Genomic DNA, 16697 nt, shown 5'->3' on the forward strand with positions numbered 1-16697 from the left:
TGGTCACCAGGTAGCGGGCATGCGTGTAGTTAATATCCCGATATATAGTCTGCATTTTTGGCATAGTGATCTTCTCGAAAGCAGCTGTGTTAAGTCCCTAGGAGGATCACTGTATTGCATAAACACTAGAAGCTCCACGTGCACTTAAGTATTCTCGGGTCCGTGTATGCCCTGCGAAATGCACAAGGAAGTTTATGGAAATCAGGGGAATGAATTTTCCCCCCATTGACTTCTATTGAATCTGAGGCGATTTTAGGCCAGAAACAAACAAATAAAGCCATTTTTGGCTTTAAAAAAAAAAAAAAAAAAAAAGGGAGACTGCTGCCTGATTCGCGTCTATTGGCATGTATGGACAAGAGTAAACAAGGAAAGGCTGTCACACAGTGAAGTTAGCCAGTGGATGAAGTGGGCGGCTGCTCTGCCCCATGCTGTATACTGAGGTGGGCTGAAAAAAAAGTCGTAAATGACAACAGAAATACGGTCTAAAAGGGCTGGTTGAAGTATATTGTACTATCATTTTACTAAACTAAAAAGGTCTTGGCTAACGCCAGACCTAAAAATGAAATTGGCTGGTGTATTCAAATATTGTCTGATAAATCATTAGTTGCAAGGAATCATGTTCAAGCATTGAACGACACGAATGAAATATACAGGTACCATGCATCTTTGATCTTTTTTATTATAGGTTATCACGTTGTCAGAAAGGATTTACATGATAAAAATGTGAGGAAAAAAACATATGGTCTGTTTGAGGAAACTGGTTTTGGCACTTTTACTATACTACTAAGTGTGCTCAAGATAATAGAAATTCAGATGATCATTTTATCATGCCCAGACTCAAGAGAAATGTTTCTCATAATGTCTTGTAACAAAATTGTAGTCACGAAACATACAAAAATTCTGAATTCAAGGCGAGAATAAGGCAATTATACATCATAAAAAATACACAAAGACAAACTAAATAAATTATGTGAGAAAATAGGATTATGTTGCCCAGCAGTGCAGTAGGAAAACATGGTAAGATTAGCCTTGCTATATTGCTTTGAAATTGATAAAAGTAGCTTTTTCAGACTTCTAAAGAAGAGGTTTATAAATGTCCGCTCTGGGAGAGTTTTTCTACTTACATTTAATGTCTGCATACATATGGCTGACAGTGAACCTATCTTTACCCTCAGGCGCCCAGGCCACTCTTTCTGCCATGAGGTAAAGAGCTCCATCTTGTTTTTTCTGACGAACCTTCTTTACAATTAGTAACACTTCTTCGGATGATGTTGCCATGATGGCAGGACGGTGCTGTAATTCAAAACACAAGAAGAAACAATAGCCTTAAGTCCGTGATCTCTGTAGGTATGAAACATGCATTTAAAAAAAAATAATTAAAAAAAAATAATCAGAAGGGCAACATAATCAATGCTAAGACTAAACTAGTATGGGTGCCCTAAAGACACTTTGATTGGATTGCAACCTCCAGTGGCTACTTAATGCAGGTAAAAATATTAGGCTGGAAAAGAGATACAACCTGAGAAGGTAGGGCAGGTGCTGTTATTTCTTTCTGTCCTAAAACATTCTGGATTGCTACTTCCCTTTTCTTAGGTCTAGGCTAGCGTTGCTGCGCACATACGCAGCTCGCTCAGCGAGATTTATTGCACATGAGTACTTTCTGAAGAGGGCTTGAATCCCCGCCTCTTATTCCCATTGGCTTGCGTCACCGTTTGTTACACGGTGCGCTGCCATTGGGAATAAAGTTTTCAGGGTGCCTCCTTTTCTCTTTTTTGGCCAACCCGCCCGGACTGGCTGGCCTGCTTTCCTTGAAGGACTTTCTTATCTTACATGGCCCCATAAAGACAAGAGATCGCACGCAGTAAGGATTCGCTCTCGTTTCACAATCTTGGAGCGAACAATGGCGGCGTGCCTTGCTGCAATCGTGAGGTGCATCTTTATATACAGTGATGCTCAGGGCAGGCAGACGGAAAGCAACCCCTAATAATTTCCAATACGTATGCAGGGGCTGCCAGGGGGGAAAAAAACGACGTTATGTGGGCGTTGTTCGTTTTGCTACTAGGTTCTCTCAAAATGAAACAGGATTGTGGGCTACGTGATAAAGCCCTGTATGGGCCATTGGGACTCCTTCGCAGCAACTTTGCCCCTGACCATGCTGATAATTTTCTATAGAAATGGCTTTTAAACGTGGCTTTTAGCCTTGCTTGCCGGAATGACGAAATATGGCACCTTTTCTAATCTGACAAAAATTTTGGGTCAATGGGTCAAGCAGGGCTCAGATACTTCGCATTCCAGAAGGTTCCTTTCTGCTTTGCACCCGTATGTGTGGGATCACCGTTGGGAGAGGGTCTATCTACTTAATCCGTCCCTCAGACTGAGCTCCCTGGTGGGGAGTGAATACATTGAGAAATCTGCTCCCACTCGGGTGTGACCCCGGAATCAAAGCCCCGACGGATGTTGTGGGCATACCTTGTACCCGCATACTTTTAAAAGGTGGCATGCTGCTTTTAGCCCGGGGCATTTTACGAGCTGCGGGCGCGCTGTTAAAGGTCTTTCTTAGGCATACAGTTCAACCCCCCCTGCTCCCTCCCCCGACATTCCACAGACCGTGGGAAGCAGGCGAGCTCTGGCTGTCTCAAGCAGCCAGAGGGCGGTAGAAGACGTCTCGGTGCCAAGAAGCTGCATTGACAGCGAGACATCTCCAGTTCCTCTCAATGCATGGTCTGTCTGAAAAAGTTAAATGACCCTAAATGTGATCAAGATTTTAGGACAGTTTTCGCCATGAATCACGGGGTTACACGTATTTGTCTCCGGTGCATAGTCTGTGTTTCTGTCTTGCTTTTTCAGCGATGCCTTTTTAAAAAGACATGGGGTAGCTCCTTTATACATGATCATAACTGATCAAATTTGCAGTTTTTGAGCCGGTAGACGTGGGTTCGAATCCCAACTTGTGTGATTGTGGGCAAATCACTTTATGTCTCAAATTTACACTCGTTCCTTGATTAGCCAGAAATAGGGAACTCCTACAGACGTTTCAGTTTATTGATGGGAACTCAAAAATGAATGTATTCGCAATCTACGACTGCCCTGCTGCACATTACGATATATGCCCGTTTGCCATTTCTGTGTTTTTACTCATCAATTAGAGATGATTTGGCCCTAGTCATATTTCACAGAAATATTTTATTTTTCATATATTGTTTGAAAACCTTGAGAAACAGGCCGTCTTGAGACCAAACCCAGTACCCTGGTTTGACTACAGAGTAAAAGACACGGCTTTATATAATCGAACCTAAAATCTATATTTTAAATGTGGTCTACTTGCATTTTCTCTGGGTTCCTAAAAGTGAGATTACGGCCTAAATCGCTGAGAAACATGTTTTTATTTCTGTCTGGGAATAAATTAACAAAGTAGGGCATTTAAGTAATTTAATCTGCAGCGACATTTAATCTCTCCGATAGCCTCCGGTGTGCTTTGAGACCGACCAAACACAGTCAAAAGCCAGGTCTGGTGGCTTAGTGCACTAATGCGTGCATTGTTGGGGCATATTTGACCTCATGGTCACAGCTTCAAATTCTGGTAGGTCCACTCCTTTCATCCTTCTGAGGTCGATAAAATGAGTACCATTGAGTTGGGTAACAATAAACCTCTGTTATTCAGTGCCAAGATACCCTTCGCAGTAATCTTGAGCTTTACAAATGCACATATTGTTTTTATGTTATATTTTGCTGCTGTAACCCTGCAAAACTGAATTTAATGTCCACAAACATGTATCCTGTATGCCAAGAAGTAGACATACCCCACCTCTGGTGATGTAAGAAAACACTGGCTTCCTAGTAGAACTTCAATGAATAATATATTTTTGCGCTTACAGTATTCAGATCCTGGTGTCAAAACTGCGGAAACAGTTTCAAGCACTTGATTTTTACTTTTTTTTTTATATTAAAATGACTTATTTGACACAATTTAATTTGTATGTATATACAGTTCTTATAAAACTACACCAGCTTTGATAATATCTTGGTGAAAGAACATGACAGTTGCATTTTTTTTTTAAATATATTTTGTCCAATGTCTTCTCTTGACTGTTTTAAGGGGTGAAGTGAGAGCCCTTTGTGGTGAGAACTTCGAGATTTTAAAAATAAACTTTCCAAAGTGAACATTTGTAAAGGATGGTGCATTTTGTGCAGGTCCATGTCGAGTGCTTTAAAAGACCAGCATTGAAAATGTAATAGGTCTCATCTTTTATTAAGATTTGCTTTCTAATGGTATTGTATAGCAAAGTAAATGGCTTTAACTTAATAAAAGGCGAGACCAAACGCATTTTCAATGCTCGTTTTTTAACTTAATTATAGTATCAAGCGAATATAGTGTGATCTACAGTCTGGAAGGTTGTCTGTATGACGAAATGGATTAAAGTATCATTCAATAAAAGTATTTCATTCATTATTCTAACATCGAGATTTGTTTGCTGGCATTGTTTGCCAAAGCCAAAATACACGTGTATCAATATATTTTTCCAAAAGTAAAAAAAAAGAAAAAAAAAAAAGCAAATCGGACTCCAATCACCACTAGGCACTTCCATGTAATGAAGTATACCATTATGTTGCATTATCTAACGAAATGGCGGGAGGTGAGATTTGTGGAAAGTATGATAACCACGACGGTAAGAGAATTCTAAAAGAAGTTATTAAGAAGAGAGTATATGCAGAAGGGTTGGCCTCACACAATTTCCAATTGGAGGCACAGAAAATAGTGTTGTGTGAATGCACCATTCCAGAACTAACGGCCTGGTTTAATGGGTTTAACCCCTTCAGTGCCCATGACGAGATAGTCTCGTCATGGAGCGCGGTTGCGCTGTGCCCATGACGAGACTCTCGTCATGAACCCCACCCGCTAATTCAACGCCCGGCACAGGGCGGGGAAAGGGCGGGGCACACAAGGGGTTAAAAGATCAACATTATTGAATAGTTCCTTGCAGGGAGAAGTCTTCAAACAACATGTTGTAGGCAATGTTTACCTCCCCACATGCAAGTACTGGCATTGCCCTATTGTCCTTTTGAAGAGGGAAGGGTGGCAAGCAGGTTACTTATTAGGGAATGGTTATTTCAGAAGGAGATCAATCCCAGGAAAATAAGGTGTGTGAAATGCAAGTAAGGCAATGCAGCAATATTATATAGTTGCGAAGAATAGGGGTTATCGACAATGATCAAGGTGACATCATGAAAATAGAAAGAATTGTGGTTTCTTAAATGTTTTTCCAACTTGATAAAGGTGGTAAAAAGAGTATTTTGTTGAATTGGAGGACGGAATAAGTGCAAGGTGGCTGTTCCTCGTAAATTTAAAAAAGTGACATGTAGTAAACTGGGTGTGCAATCAAGGTGGCTTAAGAGTCTAGTGTGAATAAAAACAAATAGGATTAGCCCTGCAGGTATTTCACCAAGCCTTTAAAGACAAATTATTTGATTGAAGGATATGGGAAAAGTAACAGAAACGTGTACATGTTATTCTTTACAAAAGGACCACTATGTGTTGGGGTTTTATTCTAGCTGAGCATGTTACTGCATCAATAGGTTGCTACTCTATATATTTGCACAAACTATTTGTTCATGTCTTATTGTTCCCTACTCTGACCTTTCCATTTGCCTGGTATCATATATTAGAGTTTTACGAATTTGTGGAGAAGGGAGGGGACTTGGTTGAGTGTTACAGAATAATGTACTCATGACCCCAGCTCCAGAGAATGGGGTCAGGCTATGTAAGGTGGAAGCTTCTAAGTTGTGGCAAATGCTACCAGGGGAACTGGGCAAATGGAAATCTGTTCTTAAGACAATAAACATCCTGGAACTCTCAGCAGCCAGATTATTGCTTTTCAGTGAGTCAGGGGAGCATATGTTCAAGCGACAGGGAGTGTTTGATGGATATTTGACAGACGTGCTCAAATGCCCAAGCATGTGTGTAAGCGGTAATAGCTTGACCACCAAATGACTGCACCTACGTGTACAGATGGGAACTTGTGAGATTTTACTTTTGGCATGATTGAGCGAGAGACAACGGAGAGAAACAGCAGTTGACTGCGCCTGGCTGCAGTCTATTTCCCCGTAATCATGAGAGAAGTACTAGCCTAAGTCTGCACTGGACAACACAAGACGTAAGAATACTGGACGCATTTTGCACATCTGAGACCCATGTAAGGCAAAAGTTCCATGGACTGGAGCGAGAGGCAAACTAAGTTACGCCTGGAAGCTAAGGAAGTACAAGTACCACAGAACTCAGTCACAGCCAAATTAAGAACCAGAGTAGGGGAGAGAGATCAGTTTGAACCTGAAGCTAGAACAAGTCTTTGAGGTCCCTAAAGGCCAAACAAGAAGCATTTAGAAACACCATAGATTTGATTTGCTTTGTGATTTCCCTGTCTTTGCAATATGTGGATTGCAGCTCTGAAATATATATTTCATCTGTGCCAATTACCTGGGAGTCGTGTGGTCTCTGCTCGCCGGACAGCGCGGCAAGGCATGAGGAGGTGCGGAGACGACGCTGTTGGTTTATATGTATGTATAGACACACACACACGCACGCACACACGTGAATGATGGCATTCTGCTCTAAATGAGCACATAAACACAAATTAGTTACTTTCAGTGGAGATTACAGTGACAAGGTCTGCTTTTTGGGACCAAGAATGTTTTTACTTTCAGACATCTCCCAACAAAAAAGGTTTACAAAAACTAAACAATAACAAAAAAACAAGCACTGACAAAGATAAAAGGCTGACTAGACAATGTCGGACCTAATGACTTTTTTTGTTCTTAATTTTGTTATATGAACTTAGGTTTGACTGCTCAATTTACCCAGTCAAGATTTTGTACAATGCTCTACTTCAGTACATAGAGCATGATTTACCGTACAGCACTTACTTAACCTCGATTAGGCTGAATAAAATATACTCCACGGCATCTTCTGTCTGCCCTGGCTGTAAACACCCAGTGGCAAACATACTACACATGTTTTGAGATTACCCATTGGCTTGACACTTCTGGGATAAGATCTGCACATTCATTCAGAGATGCACTGGCAGGTCAAACCTAAACAGCCCCGAAACTTGCCTACTGGGGTTGCATGACCGACGCAAGATGAGGGAGGCCACTACAAGAATGATCGATGTAGCCCTAGTATTGTCTAGAAGATCAATTATTATGCAGTGGAAGGCAGTCCCTCCCTGGGCTCCCGCAGGCCACGGTAGTGCAGTGGGCCATGGCAGAGTCACTGGCACTACAGAGGGAGGAACTGAGGGGGATTGTGCAGGCACCCCATGGTAGCATTATGGGAGGATCTCCTGCTTGCTTTACAAGGCGACCCCATCGGCGATACACATTCATCGTTGAAGTAACAAGAGTGTGCAAGTTCATTCAGAAGTGAAGAGTTATTAGGTATAAGAAGGACAGCTTATACCTCCACCAGCAGGAGCCACCTACAACAGAAACAGTCTTCTCCTGCTCCGTGTCAATGATCCCCCGTTCTCCTCATGACGGCCTTAACATGCCAACATGACATTCTTAAGAACACTACACACCATCCCCCAAAAAACAAAAACAAAATCCAATAAACAAATCACTAATAACACATAGCAATGCACATGAATCCTTAAAGATCAACGGTGACCAAAATAGCCACCAGGTTGAATATCAGGTGGCACAATTTCCTCGTACCCCAAAGCTCATTGAACTATTTCTTCCCGATAACGCTATACCAAGCACAAGTATCAACCATCATGTGAACAGTTTTGTCATCAATCCTTGCAGTACAAGTGGGGAAACTCGTGATTAGAATCACTAACCCCAAGTACAGAATTTAATTCATAAGGAACTTCATCTTCTTCATAAGTGAAGTAATTAAGCTTTTGAGAAGACCAAAATACTTTACTAAAGTACGTAAAGCAGACACATAATCCTCTATAGATTCTTCTTCCTTTTGTGGACGTGAACAGAATTTGAATCTCCCAAACAATGCTTAAGGAAAGCTAATTTCCTTTTTGCTGAGCAGTCTTCTTTTTCAAGGACATCAACGTACACTGAAAATATAGGAAAACAAAGCTCCCATTCAAAACTAGACTCACCTGCGACTTGTAGAAAATGTGGAGGTGCAGCAATATTAGCCATTTTTAATTTTTCACAAATATCACCAAACTGAATAAATAAGCAACAAAGAAAAATGTCACTTTAAAAAAAAAAAAATTGTAGGTAAACGGGACTGTAAATAATCGTAGTAGGACAACAAGCAAGAAAGATGTGTGCATCACTGTGATGCACAAACAGCCACTGAATAGACAATGAATGGTATGCACATCACCGTTATGCGCAAATATCAGCAGCTGAATAGACCAGGAATGGTCTGCGAATTACCGCGCTGCATAAATACCAGGATGCACATTAAACTAAATTGATTAGAATGTGTTGTATCCGCTGATGGTTTCAGTAAAAGAACAAGGTGTGAGCATCACCGCGATTAACAGTATAGAAACTTCAAACGTAACTAAGATGGCCGGCAAGCGTCATCACATAGCGTCAGCACGTGCCCAGAACGACTGAAGTTAAAATTCAAAACATCATAGAGCAGACCTCTCTTCTCCAAGAAGTGCGCTTGCAGGAGAGTGTGCGTGCCAACCGAAGAAGTCAGGACTCCGCACGAGAAAAAGCGCGAGCCGCTAACGGTCAGCCGCACCAACAGGGCTCAAATATCCCCAAACCGAAGACAAAAACTACAATCCTACCAGAACTTGAACAGCTCTGGGGAATAACGCGACAGCAGCAGAAAGCACTGCAACACCTCCACGGGAAAAACAGCTGGCACAACGCAACCGATTTGAAGAAAAGGTGAGTGCTGCTTTATCCCGCTCGTCGCCAAATTCGTGAAGTAACAAGAGTGTGCAAATTGGCTCAGAAGTGAGGATTTACTAAGTATGAGAAGGACAGCTTATACATCCACCAGCAGGAGCCACCTACAACAGCAACCGTCTTCTCCTGCTTCGTATCAATGTTCCCCCCGTTCTCCCCAAGACGGCCTTAACATTCCAACAGGACATGCTTAAGAACACTACAATCATCAATACAGGTGATAAGCCCACACAACCTGTAGCAGATGGTGCAAAATACATGGCTGCAGGACTCCCATTTGCTGTAGCAACATATAGAATCCTACATGGCAGCAGACACCCAGAACGCCACCAACGCGACCCGTTTACAGCACCCAGTGTCAGAGACCAACCTCACAGTTAATACAGTTCGATTAATCATTTGCTTAAAATGTTTTCACCTATACCGTGGCAATCTACAAAGTGTAAATCACTGTACAATGATGTGTGTATTACAATTACAGGACCCCTGTTGATAGAAATATGTATGTTTATTAGAAACATACAACGGCCCCTGATGGTCAGCCAGCTGCTTCCTCGGTCAACTGCTAAGATACAGTTCCAGAACCCTCTTACCTCACATGGAGCAAGTTACCAGGGAACAGCCAGCATTCCACAAGGAATGTACACTATGTAATACAGAAGGATGAGTTAATGATACAGAACTATAATACAAGGCATGTTACTAAATACAACACTCCCCCCCCCCCCCAATTAAACAACAAAAGAAACAAAAAACAATAATAACTTAAGTGCATACAAAATCATCAAAACGTTTTGGCTTAACTCCAATACGAGTAGATCTATCACATACAGGAGCACCTTTCACTTTATCCTTGGATTTAACAGTAGAACTATTACCTTGATCTGATACAACAGGGTCAATTATAGCTTTGTGGGAACTCCCTTGAGAACTCCCACATTTTTGGAGTCTTAACCATTTTGCTTGTTCGGTAGCATTGCATAATGAAATTTTCCTGGTTTTCCACCACCTGCCATAAGCCAACTTTACACAATTACCTTTCACTAACACTACTTTCTTAGGACTTGACCATTTTGAAGAACCCTTCTTGGCTTTGTCTCCTTGAAATACTCTCACAAACATGCCACACTTGAAAAGACGTTGTGGCTTCGAGATTTTCATGTTGTGTCTTTTACCATGGTATTTCTTTACCCTGTCTTGCAAATTCTTAAAATCAACCTTACGCTCACCAGCTCTGTTCATCCCTGCTGGAACAGCTACAGTGCAAGATACCCTCCCTTTAAGTAAGTTGAAAGGTGTTTCTTTGGTTACAGAATGAAGAGTGGTTCTATAACTCCATAACATGTCTTTAATTCGACGTTTTCAGCACTAAATTACTCATATCTGCAAGTTGGATGCATTCCACAAGCACTCTATTAAATCTCTCGACTAAACATTTCCCCTGGGATAGTAAACAGGGGTTTTAGTATGTTTGATACACCAATTGGACAAAAAAAAAAAAAAAAAAAAATCTATAGAAACAAATTGAAGACCAGTGTCAGCGTTAATTTCAGCAGGAAAATCTTCCCTCCTAAAAAGGTCTTCACAAAAGGAAATCACAACACTAGATTTAACTTCTTTTACAAAAGCAACTTCTGGCCACTTGGAGAATCTCAATGTCTGTGATAAATTTGCCATAGTCATGGTTGACTATTTTTCAAATGGCCCACAAATATCAAAGGGTCTATAGTGGTTGCCTGGGAAATATGTGATTTGTCACTGACAGCTCGTGCAATGCAATTGCGCACATACCTCTCAATCAGAGTGTCCATGTCTGGCCCACCAGAAATCCTCTCTGATGCGCCTTTTCATGGCAGACATGCCACCATGCATGTGGCATACAAGTTCTCTCAGTTTAGTGGGTCCCAACAAACGACAACCTTTCCTTACAATGCCATTCACAATTCCAAATTCAGACCAAATAAGTTTAAAGGAATGAAGACACTCTTAACTTCCATCCTGGATTATGACTAAGAGCCTCAATGAGCTTATTTAAAGTGTCATCTTTAATAATTGCCAATTTCTACTCTTCTTCAGTAATAGCCTTACATACATCATTCACCTCTGCCACCATCCACTCATCCTCATTTTGCAGAGACTCCAATGGTAACCTGGACAAGCACTCAGCATGGACATTTTGATTACCAGGCACGTACTTCACCTCAAAAGTGTATTCTTGCAGGCGATAAAGCCACTTGGCTATTCTGAGTGTGGCTTTGCCAGCACCTCTAGTGAAGAACAGATCCACAAAGGGTTTGTGATCAGTACGTAAAACGTTGTGCCCCGTATAAAAATGCTGTATGCCCCACCAACATGCTAAGGCTTCTTTCTCCACTGAATAGTACGTTGTTCGGCTCCCTTAAAGGTGTGAGAGGCAAAAGCTACTACTCTTTCTTTTCCATCATGAACTTGTACAGGAACAGCACCAAGACCATGATTACTAGCATCAGTAGAAAGTATGGTCTCATGCTCTGGGTTGATAGGTGTTAGAGTGACGGTATTAACACACTTACTTACATCGTCACATATTAGTTGACAATCTTCCATCCAAACAAATTTCACTCCCTTTTTCATAAGTTTCCTTAATTCTTGTACTTTGTCAGTGAAATTATTTAAAAACTTGGAGTAGTACTCCACAAGACCGTGAAATGACCTAAGTTGGTCTTTGTCAGTTGGTGCAGGTGCCTTTTCAATGGCCTCCACTAAACTTGTTTTAGGTTCAACACCATCACTATTGAGTGTGACCTAAATACTCTACCTCACTCACACCAAATTTGCATTTCTCGAGACCAAGGGTGAGACTAGCGTTTAACAATCTCTTCAAAACTTTCTCTTAGATTAAATCATGTTGAATACTATCACACCAAAACATAATCTTGAAATACTAAAACATTTTTTCAATTTGCCAACACACTTTGCTTATGTCTTTGGAAGACAGCAGCTGTAGAAGGAAGTCCAGCTGGCATTCGCATAAATTGAAATGCTCCTTCTGGGGTGATAAAAGATGTAAAGATGTCTGGACTCTTCATGTAATAAAATCTGGTGGTACGCACTGGATAAATCCAGTGTAGTAAAACCTGCACCGCCCACTACACTGGTCAACATCTCATTGATTCGAGGGAGAGGATGACGATCAATCTAGATGTTCTCATTCAAATTCCTCAAATCTAAGCACATCCTAATATTGCCGTTAGGTTACTTGGCCAAAACGATGGGACTTACCCATTCAGAAGCCTCAATAGGCTTAACCACCCCTTCTGAACACAATCTCTGCAATTCTTCTTTAAACTTTTGTCTTAAAACCAAAGGAACACTTCGCACTTTGGGTACAGCATTTTCCTTTAAGAAAATGAGATGTTTCAATATTTTTTTTTTTTTTTAAACAACCTAATGAAATTTGGAATAAAGCAGGAAATTTGATGACCCAACTATTGGTGACAGGAGATGACAGATAAAACTTCCTCAGGATGACTGGGATTCAATATAATGTTCAATGCTCGTTCTTTCCATCCAAGTAAAGATTTTCCCTTTTCCACAATATACAATTTGGCTGCAGTTGTCCTGTCTTGAAAACTCATTTCAGACATAACATAACCTAAAGCAGGCAGTTTGTATCGACAATACCCTTCAGGAGTGACATCAGTGGCATGTAATTCCTCCAAACCAAAACCCAAACTTTGCCAAGTGAACTTATCAATAATTTTGAATGGAGAACAAGAATCTGCCCAGACCTGTACTTCCTTGCCCTTGATGATGCATTCGGGAGGACGATAATTATCCCTGTTCCCCTCACAATAACAAACTTGGGAACTATTAAAATTATTACAATTGCTATTATCAGGCATCACACCTACTGGTCCTTAATGAGTGGTGGTATGGCGACCGTGGGGACCCGGCATACGCTCTTGAGCGACACTTGATGGGGCGGCATTCTCTCCATACGATCCTTTATTCGCCGGCGCTGCGGGGCTCGCTGCCGCCGGTTTCCAGAGTAGTCTTTCAGATCTGGCGAAAGTCCTTAAAGAGAATAGGGTGGTGGAACCCGTTAACGGGGGAAACTCAGCTATGGCATAACGGGCGGCTACCGGAGTTTGCGTCGCTACAGAGGTTCGGCGGCTGGGACGACATTGGTATCTCTACTTTGGGTGACGTGACTAGGAATGGATCCCTTAAATCGTTTCGGGACTTGCAGGAGGAATTTGATATGCCCCGGACGCAGTTCTTTTGATTCATCCAGCTTCGCCATGCACTTGCTCCTAGCCTGGAGGGCCTGAAAGACATTCCCGAATTTAGTCCGGTGGAGGTGAAAGTCTTCATGGGCGATCTCGCAACCAAAAAGATCTCGCGGATATATCAGTCTTTGGTCATCCATAGTGCGCCCTCCCGGGATAGGTTACGGACGGCGTGGGCAGACGATGTGGGCTCGTTGGAGGAAGAGGATTGGAGGGAGGCCCTAGCCGCCCCGTGGGGCGTGGAGATTGCGATGCGCCTCCGTCTGGTCCAGTTCAAATATCTACACCAGGTATATTTCACTCGGGTGCGCCTGTATAGAGCGGGCTTGATCGCCTCACCGGTGTGCCTATGGTGTGGTGGGGCGGAGGGTTCCTTCCTGCATACAGTTTGGCACTGTTCTTCGTCGGATCGATTCTGGAGGGTTTTTTTTTCGTGTATGTCTGAGGTCCTGGGGTGGCAGCTCCAGCGTACGACGCAGCTGGCGTTGCTTCACGTCATGGACGGCATTGGGGGTAATATCTATAAACTGCACCTCATGTTGCTTGGTCTTACCTTGGCGAAGCGAGACATTGCCAGGCAGTGGAAGGATGAGCAGGCCCCCTCGGTGGCCGCCTGGAAAAATGGTCTGGACTTCTGTATGGGCCTGGAACAACTTATTTTTGTGGCTCGGGGCTGCCCACGCAAGCATTACAAGATTTGGAAGCGGTGTGCGGATTATCGGGGCCTGTGGCTGGAGCCCCCTGCTGTGACTGACGATATCCCAGTGGGAGTAGGGTAGGACTAGAGTGATGGGGGCTGTTCTTTGGGGAGTCGGGTGCCATAGGGGTGCGGGGGCGGCCTGGGTGAGTCGGGTCTCTACCAGGGTGGATAGGCCGTGGTCCTTACTCTCTTTCTGTGGTTACCAGGCGCGGGTGGGTGAGCGATTTTCAGTGAGCGAAAATCAACATGGGGGGAGGGTGGGGGGTGGAGATCCGACACTATACTATAGATCAAAGAATGTAATTGCTTGGTTTGTTTTCGGTGTTCTGTTTTTCTTTCCCAAAAAACACAAAATGAAAATTGTCCTTTGCGTTGTATCTCCATGTAACTCTGTGCGGTAGTGGCTTCTGGGGTTACAGAACCCTGGCTCTTATGTGCAAATGACAAATAAAATCTGTTGTTATAAAAAAATACTACAATTGCACACCTGAACACACTCAATCATCAATAATTCCACCACCTCCTCTTCACTTTCACAAGAAATGTCATCATCTTTTACCATATTTACCGATTTTTAGTAACCAGAATAATCACCACCTTTGCATACTCTAGCAAAATACCCCAATTTCTTACATTTATCACACTTGCTTTTTGCTGCAGGACAATGATTAGCATCTGCAGTGTGCCTAAAACTGCCGCATCTGAAACAGGATTTAGATTTCAATATATCTAGCTTTCTTTCGTTCATTTTAATTTCATCTTCTTTCTTAATACCTTTTCTGGTTTTATCTATACTGTGGACAGAATCATCCTGGGAATCTTTTTTAGGAGCAGTTTCACTTAACTCCTTCACATACCTAGATGTATTTTCCATTCTTCTAGCTACGTCAATAGTTCTTTCCAATGTGGGATCTTTCATGCCTAACAACTTTTCCTGAATTTTGACATTAAACATCCTATTGATCAATTGATCCCTGATAATTTGATCCCCTCAAATCTTTAAAGTTGCAGATGACTGCTAATCTTCTCAAATTAGCTACATACTGTTCAATCGATTTCCCCTGTAATTGAGCACGGGAAAAAATATTATGTCGTTCAACAACTACAATGACCTTTTTTCCAAATTTTCTTCCGAGGCTTTCAAAGCAACTTCATAAACATCAACAGAAGTACCACCATCACCACCCTCACCACCATCTTAGTTTAAACTTTCCTCTACATTTCTGTCATTAATAGCAGGTAAAGTTGTTAGTACTTCCCTTCCTGCCAAACCTAAACAATATTTGAGAATGGCTAATTCTCATTGACACATACACATCACCCCCAATAGCTTTGATGAAAGATTCAAAGGTTTCTTTCCAATCTTCCCAAGTCATGCCGCACACGACCCCCCTCGGAGAAGCAGCCAACAGGGAGTGACACGGCAGGAGAGAGGACTCCAACTCCCAGCCGCCCCTGGGTCTTTCAACGCACATAAAGCGTCAACGCAGTCCCGTGGCACGGGACACACGCGGACGAAGCCTGGGCCAAGGGTGGGCCCGTCCACGCCAGTCAGAGCCCGTCGGAGGCTGGGCTGGGGCCACCCTCTGAGAAGCAGCAAACATATATAAGGTACCGGCGATATCCATCGTTTTTTCTTTAGTATTACTGCTACTGCCATATCATTGGTGTTTAAAAGACTAAAGTGTACAGCCAGATAACAATTGTTAGTGTTATGGTGAATAAGCGTAGGGGCCGCAATGACCATCTGGGGGAGGGGATCGTGGGAACACTCGATTCGTTCCTAACCAAATCAACATCGGTTTTAGCCCACAAAATAGAAGTCACAGAACGCCGACTATCCCTGGAACCGGTCCTTCAAACTACTTCCACTTTGACGGCTGAGACACTTCTCCCTACTATAAATCAACCCTAATTCCAAACTCAGAGGGAGGGGTCAGAAAGGGGAGCATCGGGTAATCCACCTGCATTAACAATAAAATCTGGAACATCTGCCAGAGGTGTAGGGGGTAAAAGGGCCACTGGAACCAACTTGGAAAAAGTAGGGAAAAGAAAAAGAGGGGGTGGCCCACAGAACCAAAAACCAGCAAAGGCACCCAGACAAGCCAAAGCAAGTGGGAACTGTGAGGAGGGGAAGCCTGCACACGATATACAAGAAGAGAGTATTTTGGCAACCCCTAAAGTAACTGTAAGCCGCAGAGACTGGAGATCTTGGTAGCCACAATGTTGAACCCCATTATTGCTACATGGACTCGGATGGAAGGGAAGCTAGTGGCCCTGGAGTCACAGATGGAAAGAAACAAACAGGCACTAGGGACATTAGTTCTCGCACTGAATTTGGGGCCACTGGGGACTGAATTAAGTAGAAGGAAAAGGTCGGAACTAGAAACCCAACCCCAAAGCTCTTTTAATAGCACAGAGGAGAGGGGAATTATTCAAAACACCGAGCCCCCACCTAATAACCCCAGTAATGGCCCAGCAGGGATTCCAAAGCGGTATGGGAGAGCGGACCTGAACAAACCTAGCAATACCCAATCTTATTGGCATCAGTTAAATGGCATGGACGCTGCAACAAATCACCCAACCCCACCCTTGAACATAGTTACAAATGCTTGAGGAGGAACGATGCCTGATAATCAATTAAATCTTCCAATGGAAGAAAGAGCGAATCTCTGTCCGTTATTGAATGGAACACAGACATTACATCTCCCCGCGCCAGCTGTACCAAACAGACATGCTATTGTTGGTGAAGTTGACATGGTCCTAGACCACTCTGTAGTTAATAAGAGGAATTATGATTTTAATGTCGTTTGGTTGGGAGACTTGAATAT

The 16697-nt window shown here is 42.7% G+C and overlaps 1 protein-coding gene across 4 annotated transcripts in view; it reads right to left on the reverse strand.

Moving 5' to 3' along the window:
• The window catches only part of GTF2H1 (general transcription factor IIH subunit 1), a 412621-nt gene that overhangs the window by 365624 nt on the left and 30300 nt on the right, over positions 1-16697 (reverse strand). For all 4 annotated transcript variants that reach the window (XM_085648057.1, XM_085648055.1, XM_085648058.1 and 1 more), the window contains exon 2: positions 1125-1293. In XM_085648057.1, coding sequence (XP_085504183.1) covers positions 1125-1278 — 154 coding nt within the window. In that variant the 5' untranslated portion in view covers positions 1279-1293. The remainder of the gene's footprint in view (positions 1-1124; positions 1294-16697) is intronic.

The sequence above is a fragment of the Triturus cristatus genome, chromosome 3_2 (genome assembly GCF_964204655.1).
Source record: "Triturus cristatus chromosome 3_2, aTriCri1.1, whole genome shotgun sequence".
Classification (NCBI taxonomy): domain Eukaryota; kingdom Metazoa; phylum Chordata; class Amphibia; order Caudata; family Salamandridae; genus Triturus; species Triturus cristatus.